This window comes from Pristis pectinata, chromosome 7 (assembly GCF_009764475.1).
Source record: "Pristis pectinata isolate sPriPec2 chromosome 7, sPriPec2.1.pri, whole genome shotgun sequence".
Taxonomy (NCBI): Eukaryota; Metazoa; Chordata; class Chondrichthyes; order Rhinopristiformes; family Pristidae; genus Pristis; species Pristis pectinata.
Window position 1 is genome coordinate 1,019,811 of NC_067411.1, and position 17,571 is coordinate 1,037,381.

The following is a 17,571-nucleotide window of genomic DNA, read 5'->3' on the forward strand; positions in this document are numbered from 1 at the left end:
TAAGGTGAGAGGGGAAAGATTTAAAGGGATCTGAGGGGTAAGTTCTTCCACACAGAGGGTGGTGGGTGTATGGAACGAGCTGCCAGAGGAGGTGGTGGAGGGGGTAAAACTACAATGTTTAAAGGACATTTGTACAGGTACGTGGATAGGAAAGCTGTAGAGGAATACAGACCTAATGCAGGCAGATGGGACTAGTATAGACAGGCACCACAGTCAGCATGGATGAGGTGGGCCGAAGGGCCTGTCTCCCGAGACCCAGTCCTGGCAGTCAGTGCCCAGACCCTTGACCAAAGACACCATTGGACACAGCAGCCATTTATTACACACCCAATAAATTACAGTGATTCTTTACAACAGAGCTATGAAGACAGCAATCAGAGACGATAATCACAGCACAAGCCACCATGCATCCTTCATTCTACAGCAGGAAAGTGCAATAGAACGGCAGCAACAGAGCTGTCTGCCACAGGTCAGGCCCCACCAACAAGGATCACCCCCAGAACAAGGGTCCCCAACACCAGTCAACACAAGGAAACATCCAGTCACTCAAGTAGTATCAAAGGGCATGACCTCACGGGTGGGGGGGGGGTGGGGGGGTCAGTATAGCTTAGGAATTCCTGGATGTTTCTGTGTTGACACTGGGTCCTGTTGGGAATCTGCTGAGGGTGGGTTCTGAACTGGGTTGTGACTGATGGTTGGCGGGGGGGGGGGGGGGGGGGCGGGGGGCAGGGATGGTGGTGGTGGTGGTGGTGGTGGTAGGCAGAGTCCACACCCAGTGTCCCACACCGTCCGGCACCCAGTGTCCCCACACCGACCATGTCCCAGCAGGACTGCAGGGAAGGTGGACACCCCAGAGGAGGGTGATGTGGGAGGGGGTGAGGTACCAACATACTCAGACATCATCGAAAATTCTGCTGCGAGACATGGAGAGATACCTCCCGGTCGGCTGGTACCTGTGGGGGGGAGAGAAGAGGAGACAGTAATTAGCAAAGCAGTAGCATCCTTCTACACACCCCAGTCAGTGCTGTACTGTTCTATCACCATTCACCCCGACACCGACCCACGCCAGGACCCCCGACACCGACCCACGCCGGGATCCCCACCTCCCCAGCTCTGCGCCCTGCTCCGTGCCGCTGTCCGTGAAGGAATCCGCATTGAAATCCATGGAGTCGGGTTCTTGCAGCAGCTCCGTACAATCCGTGTCCTGCAGGGTGGAGCTGGCGTACTTGGTGGAACCTGGGGAGACATGGGCAGCAGTCAGGACCACAGGGGGGGGGTGGGGGGGTTGGGGTTAGATTGGCAGCAGGGATGGGGGAGGACGGGGGGAAGCGAGGGAGTGGGGAGAAGCAGGGGACGAGAGGTGCAGGTGGTATTGGAATTGGTTTATTATTGTCACTTATACCAAGGTACAGTGAAAAACTTGTCTTGCATACTGATCGTACAGGTCAATTCATCACAGTGCAGTTACATTGAGTTAGTACAGAGTGCATTGATGTAGTACAGGTAAAAACAGTAACAGTACAGAGTAAAGTCTCACAGCTACAGAGAAAGTGCAGTGCAATAAGGTGCAAGGTCACAACAAGTGACGTGAGGTCAGAGTCCATCTCATTGTATAAGCAACCGTCCAACCGTGGGGGGAAAGTGGGGGGGGGGGGGGGTTGCGGTCCCTACTCACCGCGAGCTGGGGCCAGTGATGAGTCAGGGGCGTCACAATGGCTGCGGTTCCTCACCGGCTCTGTGTTCTGGTTCCCGTAACGTTCCTTCCACACCTGGAAAATAGACAGTGTTGGTGGGGGTGGGGGGGATGGGAGGGGTGGGGTGGGATTGGAGGGGGTGGGGAGGGGTGGAAGGGGTGGGGAGGGGTCTCTTACCCGGCGCCGTGTCGCCCCCTCCTCCTGCCGTTGCCGCTTCCTCTTCTCTGCAACAGAAAAACCAAGAGTCGGTGCTCTCCTGAGGTTGGACCCCCTCACCTCCCCCCACCCCAACACCTACCTCTCCCAGCTCGCAGTGAGTAGGAATTGCACCCCTGACCCCACCCCTGAACTGGATCATGACCAATATCCTTGTAGAAAGGTTTGCAGGTGCTGCTCAGAGTTACACAGCACAGAAACCGGCCCAAATGGTCCATGCTGACCTAGTTACTTGTCTATGCATTAGATAACATTTGCCTGCGTTGACCCGTATCCCTCTAAACCATGAGCTGTCCAAATGTCTTTTAAATGTTGTAATGGTACCCACCTGTACCAAGATATAAAGTGGGTACCACCTGGATGAGGATACATATCGATAGTGCAGGGCAGGACCTGGGAGAGGGAGAGAGGAGCAGCTGCCAGAGGGGAAATCTACATCTGATGTGGGAGGTGCGGAGAGGCGAGAGTCAGTAAGAGCTCAGAGTCAGTGTGTCCCTGTGAGGGTAAGAGGCGAGGATGGTCAGATTAGGGAACCTTGGTTAATGAAGGACATTGAAGGTTTGATCAGGGAAAGAAGGAAGCGTGTGTCAGGTGTGGGAAATTGTTTTTGTGTGTGTCCTTTTAGGTTAATAGGGGACATAGATGAGAATTTAAGCAAGTTAGAGGATGAAAGGGGGCCAAAGCCTTTAACAAGTATACTAGAAGCAAGAGGGTAGTTCAAGAAAGAGTAGGTCCTCTCAGAGACCAAAGGGAAGTCTTGGTGTAGAGCCAGGGGACATGAGCGAGGTCCTGTGGTCACCAAGGAGAAGGATGTGGATGGAGAGTTAGAGGAAGGGTATACTGTTCTTCTGGAACACGTCTGTGTCAGGGAGGAAGTAGTATTAGAGATACTGGCAAACATTAGGGTGGATAAGGGACAGGATTTATGTTCACTTGGAAAGGCAGGAACTGATTAGGGGGAATCAGCAGAGTTTTGTGTGGGAGATCATGCTGCACAAATCAGACTGTTTTTTGAGGATGGAACTAAGAAAATTGGAGGAGGCAGGGTCATAGATGTGGTTTTCATTGATTTCAGTAAGGTTTTTGACAAAGTCCTGCATGGTAGGCTGGTCCAGAAGGTTAGGGCACATGGGATCCAAGGGGTGTTGGAAAACTGGATCCAAAATTGGCTTGGTGATAGGAAGCAGAGGTGTGGTGGAGGGTTTCTCTGATGGAGATCAGTGCTGGGACCCTTGTTATATATAAATGACAAGAATGTAGGTGGGCTGATTAGCGACCTGAAAAGGAGTCTTAGGTAAGGGAGATGACTGTTTAAAGGTACAGCAGGGAAGTTTAAATTGGCAGATGGAATTTAATCCAGTGTGAGGTAATGAACTTTGCAATGTCAAATACTGGCAGTAAGTGGCAGGGACCTCAGGAGTTGATGTACAGAAGGATGTCAGGGTGCAAGTCTATAGCTCCCTGAAAATGGTGGCACAGGTGGACAGGGTGGCAAAGGTGGCATTCAGCATGGTGGCCTAGGTTGAGGCACTGAGTGTAAGATTTGGGATGTAATGTTGCAGCAGTACAAAACATTGGTTAGACCACATTGTGTACAGTTCTGGTCACCACACTACAGGAAGGATGTGGTAACAATAGAGAGAGTGCAGAAACAGTTCACCACGTTCCCCTCCTTCCCTTCATTCCATGGCCCACTGTCCTCCCCTATCAGATTCCATCTTCTTCAGCCCTTTGTCACTTCCACCTATCTCCTCCCAGCTTTTGACTTCATTCCCTCTCTCCCCCCATCTGCTTATTGCCCCCCTCACCTGAATCCACCTATCACCTGCCAGCTCTTGCTCCACCCATTTCCCCCCCCCCGCCCACCTTTTTATACTGGCTATCTCCTCTTTCTTTCCAGTCCTGATGAAGGGTCTCAATCTGAAACATCAACTGTCCATTTCCCCCCACAGATGCTGCCTGACCCGCTGAGTTCCTCCAGCGTTTTGTGTGTTGCTCCAAATTTTCAGCATCTGCAGTCTCTTGTGTCACAAGGACTTTGCCTGGCGTAACTTTAGTTTTAAGGAGAGATTGGATAGGCTGGGATTGTTCTCACTGGGGACCGTGTGAGTTAGCTGTGGTGGATCAGGAAACCACAGGAAAAGGTGTATTGGTGAACAAAGTGTGGCTAACGTTTGAAGAATTAATGTAAACTTTACAAGTATACACATCTTTTCAGGACAATAATAACTTATTAACCATTTTTCCTTTTAATGTAAAAGGTTTATAACGTTGCCAAAAAAGAACAGGATTAATCTACACTTGGAATGGCCTGGATTAATCAAAGATGGTCAGCATGGCTCTACTTAAGGGAGATCTTGTCTGCAGTTTGATAGAACTTTTCTAAAAGATAACTGAGAGTGTCAATGAGGTTGATGAATCACATAGATGCCACGACCAAGAAAGCTCACCAGTGCCTCTACTTCCTCAGGAGGCTAAAGAAATTTGGCATGTCCCCTTTGACCCTCACCAACTTGTATCGATGCACCAAAGATCTGGATGCATCATGGCTTGGTACAGCAGCTGCTCTGCCCACGACCACAGGAAACTGCAGAGAGTTGTGGACACAGCTCAGCACATCGTGGAAACCAGCCTCCCCTCCATGGACTCTGTCGACACTTCCCGCTGCCTCAGTAAAGCAGCCAACATAATCAAAAACACCACACACCCGGGACATTCTCTCTTCTCCTCCCTCCCAGCAAGCAGAATATACAAAAGCCAGAAAGCACATACCACCAGGCTCAAGGACAGCTTCTATTCCACTGTTGTAAGTCTCGTGAATGGACCTCTTGTATAAGATAGACTCTTGATCTCACAATCTACCTCATCATGGCCCTTGCACCTCCCTGCACTGCACTTGCTCTGAAACTGTAACAATTTAATCTGCATTGTTATTGTTTTTCCTGTATACTACCTTAAAGTACTTATGTTTTTGAAATGATCTGTATGGACAGCTTGCAAAACTAATTTTTTCACTGTACCTTGGTACATAAGACAATAATAAACCAGTACCACTCCACATGGACTTGTAAAGCCATTAACTAGGTTGCACATGGAAGGCTGGTCCAAACTATGACAGTCATGAGATCCAAGGCAAATTGGATATAAAACTGGCTCGATAATAAGAGGCAGAGGCTGATAGTGGAGGGTTGTGACCAGTGGTGTATCGCAGGGATTAATGTGGAGCCCCTTACTGTTTCATACATTAACAGTCTTGATGTGAATGTTGGAACTATGGTTGGTAAATTTGCAGATATGATTAAAAAAAATAGGTGGCGTTGTTGATATTGAGAAGGGTAGTCTCTGGCTACAACACATTGAGATGGACAGAGAAATGACATTTGGTACTTAATCCTGAAAAATGTGATGAGTGACTGGGAGACTACTAAGGCTAGGGCATTCACAGTGAATGGTATGGCCCAGGGGAGTATTGAGAACAAGAGGGACCTTGGTGTACACATAAAAGAATTCCTGGTATACAATAAAAAGATTCCTGAAAGTGGCAACACAGGTAGATAAAGTGGTGAGGAAGGCATATGGGATACTTGCCTTCATTAGCCAGGACATAGTGTGTAAGGGCAGGGAGGTTATGGTCCAACTTTATAAAACATTAGCACTTGGAATACTGCCACAGTACAAGAAGGGTGCGATTGAACTAGAGATGAGTTTCAGTTCCGAGGACAAAGTGGAAAGACTGGGTTTGTTTTCATTAGAGCAGAGGAGGCTGAGGGGGGACCTGATATGGTAGGAAAAATCTTAGGGCATTAATAGGGTAGATAGTAAGAAACTCTTCCCCACAGCAGAACTGTCTAAAACTGGTTTAGGGAGGAGGTTTTGAGGGGATTGGAGGAGGAAATATTTCTTGCAGAGGGTGGTTGGAATCTGGAATGCAGTGCCTGAGGGGGTGGTGGGGGTGGATACTCTCACAACATTTAGATTAGCACTTGAATCACCAAGGCAGAGCAGGGTATGGCCTGAGCACTGGGAAAAAGGGGACCTGATGATTAGTGCAGATGTGGTGGGTGAAGGGCTATCTTCATGGTCTATATTCACAAGAGAGATCTAGAGATCTTTAGCTTTCAAAGGAATCAAGGAATATCAATTCAGTTGAAGGTGGTGGTGCTGAGGTAGAGATCAGCCAGGATCTGGTGGAATGGTGAGGTAGGTATGAGAGATAACCTTCATAACATTAACCTTCAACTTCCTTTTGTTACCACATCAGAAAGTGAAGTCAGCACTTGTAGAGTCATTTAGAAACATAGAAAACCTACAGCACAATTCAGGCCCTTCGGCCCACAAAGCTGTGCCGAACATGTCCCTACCTTAGAGACCCATAGCCCACTATTTTTCTCAGCTCCATGTACCTATCCAAAAGTCTCTTAAAAGACCCTGTCGTATCCGCCTCCACCACTGTTGCCAGCAGCCCATTCGATGCACTCACCACTCTCTGAGTAAAAAACTTACCCCTGACATCTCCCCTATACCTACTCCCCAACACCTTCTCCAGAAATTTCTGCTCAACTCTTTTCTGAATGACTGACACCTCATTTTATAACTCCTGGTTTGAGACACCTCAGCCAACACCTACTGTGTCGAGCTATGAAAAAATTGTACATTTCATACAGTCAATTAGCATGAAAACAGGCCCTTCGGTCCCACGCCCACACTGAACATCAGGCACCCATTTACTCTAATCCGACACTAATCAACTCCTCCCAGATTCTACACTCACCTCCACCAGGGACAATTTACAGCAGCCAACTAGCCTGCCTAGCTGCACGTCGTTAGGATGTGGGAGGAAACCCACACGGCCACAGGGAGAACCTGCAAACTCCACACAGAGAGTGCCCGAAGTCAGGATTGAACCTGGGTTACTGGAGCTGTGAGGCAGCAGTGTTATTGGATACATCACCCTGCCAAACAAATTCTTAATTAACCTGCTGCAATGGCATCACCAACACCGGGTGCCCTGCCATCACATCCAGGGGTCACCAGCCAGTGTGATTCACTCAGCTGGTTCAGTAGCCCTGCTCAAGGGCTGGTGGACGGTAAACAACATGGGTACATATAACACCCAGACCAACCACGCTGCCACCGTCACTGAGCTGTCTCACTGAGTCAAACGCTGAGATAAGACAATGTAATTCACCTCTTTTAATAAGCTCCTTCCCTTCATCCACAAGATCAGAGGTCATCTCGTTGTCCCCAATGAACTGTTGAAATCCAAGGAGATTCAGGCACCGGCTACCAAGACTGTTGGGAAAAGTGGTCAAAGTAGTTAGCACAAAGCTGGAGAACCTTTTTTATATTCATTCAAGGGATGTGGGCTTTGCAGGCTCAGCCAGCATTTAATTGCCCGTCCCTAGTTGCCCTTGAGGTGGTGGTGGTGAGCTGCCTTCTTGAACCACCGCAGTCCTCGAGGCGTGGCTACACCCACAATGGTGTCAGGGAGGGAGTTGCAGGGTTTTGACTCAGCTGTGGTGAAGGACGGCGATATATTTCCAAGTCAGGATGGTGTGTGGCCTGGAGGGCAACTTCCAGAGGGTGGTGTACCCTGTGCTTTTGCTGCCCTTGTCCTTCTAGCTGGGAGAGGTTGGTAGGTCTGGTCAAAGCTCCTATACACTGTCCTGTCACACACTCCCAGGATAAGGACATGGGCTATAGATACAGAGTGAAGCTCCCTCTTCACTGTCCCGTCACACACTCCCGGGGTCAGACACAGGGTGAAGCTCCCTCCACACGTCCCGCCACACACTCCCGGGGTCAGACACAGGGTGAAGCTCCCTCCACACCGTCCCATCACACACTCCCGGGATCAGACACAGGGTGAAGCTCCCTCCACACCGTCCCATCACACACTCCCGGGGTCAGACACAGAGTGAAGCTCCCTCCACACCGTCCCATCACACGCTCCCGGGGTCAGACACAGGGTGAAGCTCCCTCCACACCGTCCCATCACACACTCCCGGGGTCAGACACAGTGAAGCTCCCTCTTCACTGTCCCATCACACACTCCCGGGGACAGACACAGGGTGAAGCTCCCTCCACACCGTCCCGCCACACACTCCCGGGGTCAGACACAGGGTGAAGCTCCCTCCACACCGTCCCATCACACACTCCCAGGATCAGACACGAGTGAAGCTCCCTCCACACCGTCCCATCACACGCTCCCGGGGTCGGACACAGAGTGAAGCTCCCTCCACACCGTCCCATCACATGCTCCCGGGGTCAGACAAAGGGTGAAGCTCCCTCTTCACTGTCCCGTCACACACTCCCGGGGTCAGACACAGGGTGAAGCTCCCTCCATACCGTCCCATCACACACTCCCGGGGTCAGACACAGAGTGAAGCTCCCTCCACACCGTCCCATCACACGCTCCCAGACACAAAGTGAAGTCTGTAGCAGTGACAAGTGAGGAGGACCCGGCAGAGAAGAATGGAGCAAAGACTGTTCACACCACCCATCAGGCCAGCGGTAGAGCTGGAGGGTGACGTCACCTCAGGCAGTGACACGCAGCACAGTCAGCTGATTGGTGAGGAGCCAAAGGTGGGCATTATAATAAGTAATGTTTAGACAAGAATAAGGTCCCTCGTGTTACTGTTCTTCTCAATGAAAGAGAGTAACTAAAGGCTCAGTCCTTGAGTGTCCATGATAGGAGCTTGGCCCTGTGGAATACTCTCCCTGTAATACCTGGGGAGTCAGGGAGACCCCCAGTGTCCCTGCCAACCATGTGTGCAGGACATGTGTCCAGCTGCAGCTCCTGACCGATCACGTTGCACATCTGGAGCTGCAAATGGCCTCAGTATGGGGCATGCGTGAAGATATGGTGGACGGCACCGTTAATGAGCTGGTCACGCTGCGAGCAGTGACTGCACTGGTAGAACAGCAATAGGTTACCAGCAGGAGGTGCAGGGGCCCTGTGGCCATCCCCTCTCAAACAGAGGTGGATGGCCACAGTCTTTCTCCCAGGAGAGGGGAGTCTAAAACTAGAGATCTTAGGGTTAGGGTGAGAGGGTAAGATTTAAAGGGGACCTGACAAGCAAGTTTTCCCACACAGAGGGTGCTGAGTATGATCATAAGACTTAGGAGCAGAATTAGGCCATTCGGCCCATCGAATCTGCTCCACCATTCAATCATGGCTAACTTTTTTCAACCACATTCTCCCACCTTCTCCTCGTAACCCCTTTACCAACCAAGAACCTGCCAATCTCTGCCTTAAATGACGTGGCCTCCACAGACGTCTGTGGCAATGAATTCCACAGATTCACCGCCCTCTAGATGAAGAAACTCCTCCTCATCTCAGTTTTAATGGGACGCCCCTTTATTCTGAGGCTGTCCCCTCAGATCCTAGACTCTCCTACTGATGGAAACATCCTCTCCACGTCCACTCTATCCAGGCCTTTCAGTATCCAGTAGGTTTCACTGAGATTCCCCTTCATCTTTCTGAGCTCCAGCGAGTATGGCCCAGAGCTATCAAACGCTCCTCATATGTTAAGCCTTTCATTCCTGGGATCATCCTTGTGAACCTCCTCTGGACCCTCTCCAGGGCCAGCACATCCTTCCTTAGATACGGAGCCCAAAACTGCTCACAATATTCCAAATGCAGTCTGACCAACGCCTTATAAAGTCTCAGCATTACATCCTTGCTTTCATACCTAGTCCTCTTGAATTGAACGCTAACATTGCATTTGACTTCCCTACTACCGACTCAACCTGCAAGTTAACCTTTAGGATATGTGGAAAGAGCTGCCAGAGGAAATGGTTGAGGCAGGTACAATAACAACTTTTAAAAGACAGTTGGACAGGTACACGGATTGGAAAGGTTTATAAGGTTATGCAGGCAAATGGGACCAGCTTGGATGGGCATCATGTTCAGCACGGACCAGTTGGGCCGAAGGGCCTGCTTCCATGCTGTATAAGTTTATGACACAGGGAGTGGTGCTTGGACCCTTACTGTTTATTATACACATTTATTGATTTGGATATGAATGTAGGAGGTATTTTTTTTTAGTAAGTTTTCAGATGACTTGAGGATTGGTGATGTGGTTGCTCGTGAGGACAGTCAGAGACTGCAGAAAGATGTTGGTAAGTTGAGTAGAGCAATGGTAGGTGGAATTTAATCCTGACAAGTGTGATTCGCTTTGGGAGGACTAATACGGGTAGGACACACACACACACGAGTGGTTGGGACCTAGGAGGTACTGAGGAACTGAAGGATCTTGATGCACAAGTCAATAGATTACAGCATGGGTAAATAAAGTAATGAAGAAGACAGTTGCCTTCATCAAGAGGTATGGAAGAAAGCAGGGAGGTTGTGGTCCATCGGCTTGTCCATGGCTAGAGTGCAGAGTTGTGGTCACCACACCACAGGAAGGTGGTGATTGCACGGGCAAAGGTGCAGATGGGGCAGGTAGTAGACCCTGTTTATGTGCTGTGTGGCTCTGGGACCAAGGAATTGAAACATTCCCCAGAATTGGGGAGGTTCAGGTTGAACCAATTGGAGTTTTGGGGCAATTAAGGTGCTGATTAGGCAGAGAGACCGGGAGAGGCCTGGGACTCTCCACAATCTGCCATTCACTCCAGGCCGGCTGTTCGATTCAGTTCAAAGCCAATCAGGTTTTGTGGACCAGACAGGGGACGTGGGAAAGGCAAGTGTTGGGGTGCTCTCACTGAATGCTAACTGGCTCAGGGGCCGAATGTCCTCGTGCTGCACCTGTGTTCCCATCAGACAGTCCTGGGGTGGTAGGGAGCGGCTTGCGTTACCTGAAGTAGGTGGCGATGCAGAGAATCAGCACCAGCATGGGGTAGTAAATGTAGAACCCGTCGGCAATGAAGGAGATCACCTTCATGGAGCCCATGATCTGTGGCAGAGGAGAGGTCAGTGACCCAGCGTTCCCCCTGTACCTGGGGAACCCTCCCCACCCCCCTCGCCCGACCACACAGGAACCACCCACCGGCCCAGGACCCCCCCTCCCCTGTACCTGGGGACCACCCCCCAACCCCGACATCCCCCCACCACCCCCCCCCCACACAGGAACTACCCACTGGCCCAGGATCCCCCCCCTGTCCCTGGGGATCACCCCCCCCCCCCAAAACACAGGAACCACCCACTGACCCAGGACCCCCAAACCTGGGGAATCTCCCCCTCCCCATACACAGAGAACCAGCCCCACCCACCAGCCCGGGAACCCTCGTCCCCCCCACTGTACCCAGGGATCCCCCCTCCCCCACCATTCCCAACACCCACAGCAGCTGCTCCCCAGTCCCCACAATGTACATACAGGACACCCACTCCCCACCCACATCCATCCCCCACTGCCCCAGATCCTATTGCCCTTGACCCCCTGCACACATTCCCTGCTCTCCCCCTGCCCACACATCCTACCTCCCTGTCTGTCCCACCATCGATCCCTGCCCTGCAACCCCCATCCCTCCTCACCGAGGTGTATGCTGTCTGCTCCCGGACCTGGTGTGAAATCACGGAATCCATGTGGATCAGTCCAAGGAAGTTGAGACACAGCGGTGGGGTCAGTCGACAGAACAGCCTGCAAGGCAACAGGGTCACAGGGTACAGGTCACAGACGTTGGTGAGGCCGCATTTGGAACATTGTGTTCAGTTTTGGTCACCCTGCTAGAGGAAGGATGCCATTAAGCTTGAAAGAGTGCAGAGGAGATTTATGAGGATGTTGCCGGGACTCGATGGACGAGGGAGTCATGGGGAGAGGTTGAGCAGGTTGGGACTTTTTACATTGGAGTGTAGGAGACTGAGGGGTGATCTTATAGAGGAGTTTCAAATCATGAGGGGCATAGATAGGGTGAATGCACTCAGTCTTTTTCCCAGGGTTGTGGAATCAAGAACTAGAGGGCATAGGGGTTAAGGTGAGAGAGGAGAAATTTAATAGAAATTTAAGGGCAACTTTTATTTTTACACAAGAGGGGTATCTATGTGGAATGAGCTGCCAGAGAAAGTGGTTGACCATTCTGCCCATCGAGTCTGCTCCGCCATTCGATCATGGCTGATTTATTTTTCCCTCTCAACCCCATTCTCCTGTATTCTCATGTAACCTTTGACACCCTTACTAATCAAGAACCTATCAACCTCCGCTTTAAATATACCCAGTGACTTGGCCTCCACAGCCATCTGTGGCAATGAATTCCACAGATTCACCACCCTCTGGCTGAAGAAATTCCTCCTCATCTCTGTTCTAAAGGGATGGCCTTCTATTCTGAGGCTGTGGCCTCTGGTCCTAGACTCTCCCACTTCTGGAAACATCCTCTCCACATCCACTCTATCCAGCCCTTTCAATTTTCCTCTACACCTTTCCTATCCATGTACCTGTCCAGGTGCCACTTCCTCTGGCAACTCATTCCATATACCCATCACAATTGCATGAAGATGTTGTCCTTCAGGTCCCTAATCTTTCCCCTCTCACCTTGAACCTGTGCCCTCTAGTTTTAGACCCCTCTACCGGGAGAAGACTGTGACCATTCACCTTATCTATGCCCTTCATGATTTTACAACCCCCTGTCCAGTCTGTCTTCATAACTCAAGCCCTCCAGTCCCGGTAACATCCTCATGAATCTTTCTTGCATCCTTTCCAGCTTAATGACATCCTTCCTATAGCTGGGCAACCACAACTGCAGACAATACTCCAAGTGTGGTCTCACCGACTTGTACAGTGCAACATGGCGTCCCACACTTGGAGCATTGTCTGCAGTCCTGTACTCACTGCCCTGACCAATGAAGGAAACCCTGCCAAATGCCGCCTTCACTGCTCTGTCTACCTGTGTCTCCACCTTCAGGGAACTACAGTACGTACCTGTACCCCTCGCTCTCCCTGTTCTACAACACTCTCCAGGTCCCTGTCATTTACTATGCAAGTCCTGCCTTGGTTTAGCTTCCCAAAATGCAACACCTCGTACATTCCGAGTCATGGTGGAGATGTGCTGCGAGGTGATGGTGTCCCCATGAGGGGTGGGGTGGGGAGACCGGACCCAGGGCAGTGGTGGGGAAGACTGGACCCAGGGCAGGGGGCGCAGGGGTGGGGGCGGGGAAGACCGGACCCAGGGCAGGGGGCGCAGGGGGGGGGAAGACCAGACCCTGGGCTGGGGTGGGGGCGTCTCCCACACTCACATGCCACTAAAGAGCAGGCTGTAGGCATCGGTCTGGTGGTGAGCGGCCAGGTAGTAGTAGTTAAACACTCGGATACGGAATACCGTCCAGTAGATGCAGATACTCAGGAAGGAGATGCTGATGAAACAGGCCATCTGAGGGAGACAGGGTGGAACATGAGGGCCCGACCACTCACCCATAACCCTTACCCCCGACCCCTCACCTTTACTTCCAACCCCTCATGCTTAACTCTCACCCCTGACCCCCCACCCCTACCCCCAGACCCTGACCCCTTGCCTGCAAACCAAGACCAATCAGGAGGCCACAACAACCAGCCCTTCCCCTCTAGGAGACATCCCAGCACCCCACCCTCCCCCACCTACAACCGCCTCCCCACCCCACCCTCCCCCACCCACACCCCACCCACACTACACCCTCCCCAACTAGCACCCCACCTCCACCCCACCCTTCCCCACCTACACCCACCCCCACCCACAACCCCTACCCACACCCACCCTCCCCCACCCACAACCCCTACCCACACCCACCCTCCCCCACCCACAACCCCTACCCACACCCACCCTCCCCCACCCACAACCCCCACCCACAACCCCCACCACCTACAACCCCCACCCACACCCACCCTCCCCCACCTACAACCCCCACCCACACCCCACCCTTTCCCACCTACAACCCCACCCACCCACCCCACCCTCCTCCTTCCCCCCACATACCCCCACCCTCCACCGCACACACACCCCTCCCCCGCACACCCCCCTCCCACCCCCCCAACCCACCTGGATGTGTAGGTAGTTGTAGGTGGACTCGGCCAGGCTGATGAAGATGGCGAAGAGGGAGAGGACAGGCCTGGTGCTGAAGAAGGTGCACTCAGACCACACCACCACCACCGAGAAGGCAGCCAGCAGCAGGGCCAGGCCCCGGTAACACCAGGCACGCAGCACGCACTCCCAGTACCACTCTGCAGGGCAAGGCACAGGTCAGACTGGGGTTGGGAGGACTGGTAAACTGGGGGGTGGGGAAGAGGACGTCGGTGAGGGGGGAGGGGAAAGGCAGGCACGGTAGTGTAGCGGTTAGCGTGATGCTATTACAGCGCCAGCGACTTGGGTTCAAATCCAGCCGCTGTCTGTAAGGAGTTTGTATGTTCTCCCCGTGTCTGTGTGGGTTTCCTCCGGGTGCTCCGGTTTCCTCCCACATTCCAGAGACGTACGGGTTAGGAAGTTGTGGGCGTGCTGTGTTGGTGCTGGAAACATGGCGACAATTGCGGGCTGCCCCCAGAACACCCTACGCAAAAGATCCATTTCACTGTGTGTTTCAATGTACATGTGACTAATACAGAAATTTTTAAAAAGTGGGGGGGTGGAGGCAAACTGGGGGGGAGCAGAGAGAGGAAGTGGGGGTCATTGGGGGTTCACAGTTTGCAGGGCGAGGAGTTAGCACAGTCAGCAGGGGGCCAGGGCCGGGGTCGAGGGGGGGGGGGCACTCACCGACACGGGGGGTGTAGATGTAGTGGGTGAACCACCCCCTGGGCTCGGTGCTCTGGAAGGCCGGCACAAACTGCTGGCTGCTGCTGGTCTGGTTCTTGGCCACATCCTCCAGGTAGAAGGCCTGTTCCAGCAGCATCCTCCACTGCACCTGTGTCCGCTGGTGTCTCTGCACTGCGTAGATCACCTGTTAACCACAGTCCGTGAGACCCTCCCTCACTACAGGGGAACCCGCCACACCACACCCCACAGCGACGCCCGCCCCACCCCGCACACACCTGTCAACCACAGTCTGTGAGACCCTCCCTCACTGCAGGGGAACCCACCCCACCACACCCCACAGCGACGCCCACCCAGCCCCGCGCACATCTGTCAACCACAGTCTGTGAGACCCTCCCTCACTGCAGGGGAACCCACCACACCTGACCCAACAGCGACGCCCGCCCCGCCCCTCGCACACCCTGCGTACACCTGGCGCCGCGCTAACTACGCCCCGCCCCCCCCCCCATGCACACCCCGCACATGCCTGGCCCCGCCCCCTGGCCCCGGCCCTCGCACACCTGTTTGTGCAGCTTCACCAAGCTCCTCTCGCTCGGGTAGCTGTTTGTGTTCTCATCGAAGTCCTCATAGTCATCCATGTTCCTGCCCATCCTCTCCTGGTACTCAGTAGGACACTGAAACAAAGCAGCACCTCCCCAGTAAAGCTCAACACAAACACAGTAGGTACCCCACCCCTCCACATCCCCACCCAAACCCAGCAGCTCTGGTACAAATCACCAGCCGGAATCCCCCAGTAACCAGTTCAACTCCCTCAAACCCGCAGTTCCCCAGGCAGGCTGAGCCGACACAAGTGGTCAGCGAGTCCCACACCCACCCCCCCTCCTTTCTGCAAGCCCACCCCCCCAAACCACAGCCCTCCCCCACCCCCCAGCCCTCTCCCCCGAACTATAGCCCTCTGCCCAACCCCACAAACCACAGCCCTCTTCTCACCCCCCAAACCACAGCCCTCTCCCCTCCCCCCAGCCACAGCCCTCCCCCACCCCCAAGCCAGTCCTCTCCCTACCCCCAAACCACAGCCCTCCCCCTCCCCCACCCACAAACCACAGCCCTCCCCCCTCCCCCAAACCACAGCCCCCCCCTCTCCCCAAACCACAGCCGCCCCCTCCCCCACCCCCCACCCACAGCCCTCTCCCCTCCCCCAAACCACAGCCCTCTCCCCTCCCCCCCACCCACAGCCCCCCCTAACCCCGAAATCACAGCCCTCCCCCTAACCCCACACCGCCCTCCCCTCCCCTCCCTGCTCACCACCCTCCCCACCCCCCCCCCCGCTCACCTTGCGGAGGATGGTATCGACGAACTTCCTCAAGGGGTGGTTGTATTTGACGGTGTCATTCAGCTTCCTCACCTCCTGTGGAAACAGGTCCGATGCAGAGATGGTTACCCAATATTGCTGGTGCAGGGGGAGCCCCCACTGATGGGCTGGCCAGGGTAAATGCTGCTATGTTCTAATACTGGGATTTCCTTAGTGCAAGGAGCTTGGATGGGGTGGAATTTGTTAATTGCATCTGAGATAGTATTTTGGGGCAATATGTAGATAGTCCTACCAGCAAAAAGGCTATATTTGACCTCACCTTAGCTAATGGAACTGGGCGGGTGGTGCAAGTGTCAGTGGGGGAACACTTTGGGAACAGTGACCATAATTTTGTAAGTTTCAAGGTAGATTTGGAAAGGTATAAGCTTGGTCCTCAAATTAGGTCCTGAATTGGGAGAAGACCGATTCCGATAGTGCAAGAGGACCTGGCAAGAGTAGATTAGGAGCAGATGTTTGCAGAAAAAACATCAGTCAAGCGGGAATCTTTAAGTAAGAGACCCAGTAAGAGTTTAGGGCCAGCATCTTCTGGTAAGGGTGAAAGAAAGAGGTGACAAGATAACAGAACCTTGAATGACTAACGATATCGAAAGTTTGATCAGGAAAAAAGCCTTATGTCAGCAGTGGGGAAATCATTGCAGAAAATTCTAAGGGACGGGACTTGTGTCTATTTGGAAAGGCAGGGACTGATTAAGAGAAAGTTAGCATGGCTTTGTGTGTGGGGGAAATCCTGCCTCACAAATCTGATCGAGGTTTTTGAAGACATAACCAAGGAGATAGCTATCTTTATCTTTATTAGATATCTATCTTTATTAGTCATATATAGTTCACTGTGTGTTTCAATGTACATCTTTTTGCGTAGTGTTCTGGGGGCAGCTGCAAGTGTCGCCACGCTGTCCGAGCCAACATAGCATGCCCGCAACTTCCTAACCCTACATCTTTGGAATGTGGGAGGAAACCGGAGGCACCCGAAGGAACCCACGCAGTGACAGGGAGAACGTACAACTCCTTACAGACAGCGTCAGGAATTAAACCTTAATCGCTGGTGCTGTAATAGCGTTATGCTAACCACTACGTTACTGTGCAGCCCAAATTAATAAAACAAGGCAGTAGACATGATAAACGTAGACTTTTCTGGGCATTTGACAAGATCCCGCATGGTAGACTGATCTAGAAGGTGGGATCCAAGGCAAGATGGCTAACTTGATCCGAAAATTGACTCTGTGATAGAAGAGCACAGTAGTGGGAGGATGCTTTACTGATTGGAAATCCTTGAGCAGTGGTGACCGCAGGGTTTGGTGCAGGGACCTTTGTTGTTTGTGATGTACATTAATAACTTGGATGTGAATGTAGGAGGAATGATTATAACTCTGTGGATGACACTAAGGTTGGTGGTGGTGTGGATGGTGTGGAAGGTTGTCTAAGGATATAGCAGGATAATATGAATCAGATGGAAAGTTGGGCGGAGCATTGGCAGATGCCATCACCGACTAGTGTGAGGTGATGCATTTTGGGAAATCATATAGGGTAGGACATATACAGTAAGTGGTGGGGCACTGAGGGATGGTGGTGAACAGAGAGAGCTGGGGGTCCAAGGGTGGATAGATTGGTGAAGGTGGCACACAGTATCGTAGATTG

The 17,571-nt window shown here is 52.5% G+C and overlaps 2 protein-coding genes across 2 annotated transcripts in view; both read right to left on the reverse strand.

The window, feature by feature from the left end:
- LOC127572336 (G-protein coupled receptor-associated protein LMBRD2-like) overlaps nucleotides 1-17,571 on the reverse strand; it is a 76,720-nt gene that overhangs the window by 36,131 nt on the left and 23,018 nt on the right. The gene's annotated exons all lie outside the window — the stretch shown is intronic.
- LOC127572335 (G-protein coupled receptor-associated protein LMBRD2-like) overlaps nucleotides 300-17,571 on the reverse strand; it is a 40,233-nt gene continuing 22,961 nt past the window's right edge. Inside the window, 12 exon segments of the mRNA XM_052019463.1 lie at nucleotides 300-953; nucleotides 1,104-1,236; nucleotides 1,676-1,769; nucleotides 1,872-1,918; nucleotides 7,099-7,202; nucleotides 10,713-10,810; nucleotides 11,389-11,494; nucleotides 13,084-13,217; nucleotides 13,860-14,041; nucleotides 14,568-14,751; nucleotides 15,125-15,238; nucleotides 15,898-15,972. Of these exon segments, the coding sequence (XP_051875423.1) occupies nucleotides 893-953; nucleotides 1,104-1,236; nucleotides 1,676-1,769; nucleotides 1,872-1,918; nucleotides 7,099-7,202; nucleotides 10,713-10,810; nucleotides 11,389-11,494; nucleotides 13,084-13,217; nucleotides 13,860-14,041; nucleotides 14,568-14,751; nucleotides 15,125-15,238; nucleotides 15,898-15,972 (1,332 nt within the window). The 3' untranslated portion in view covers nucleotides 300-892.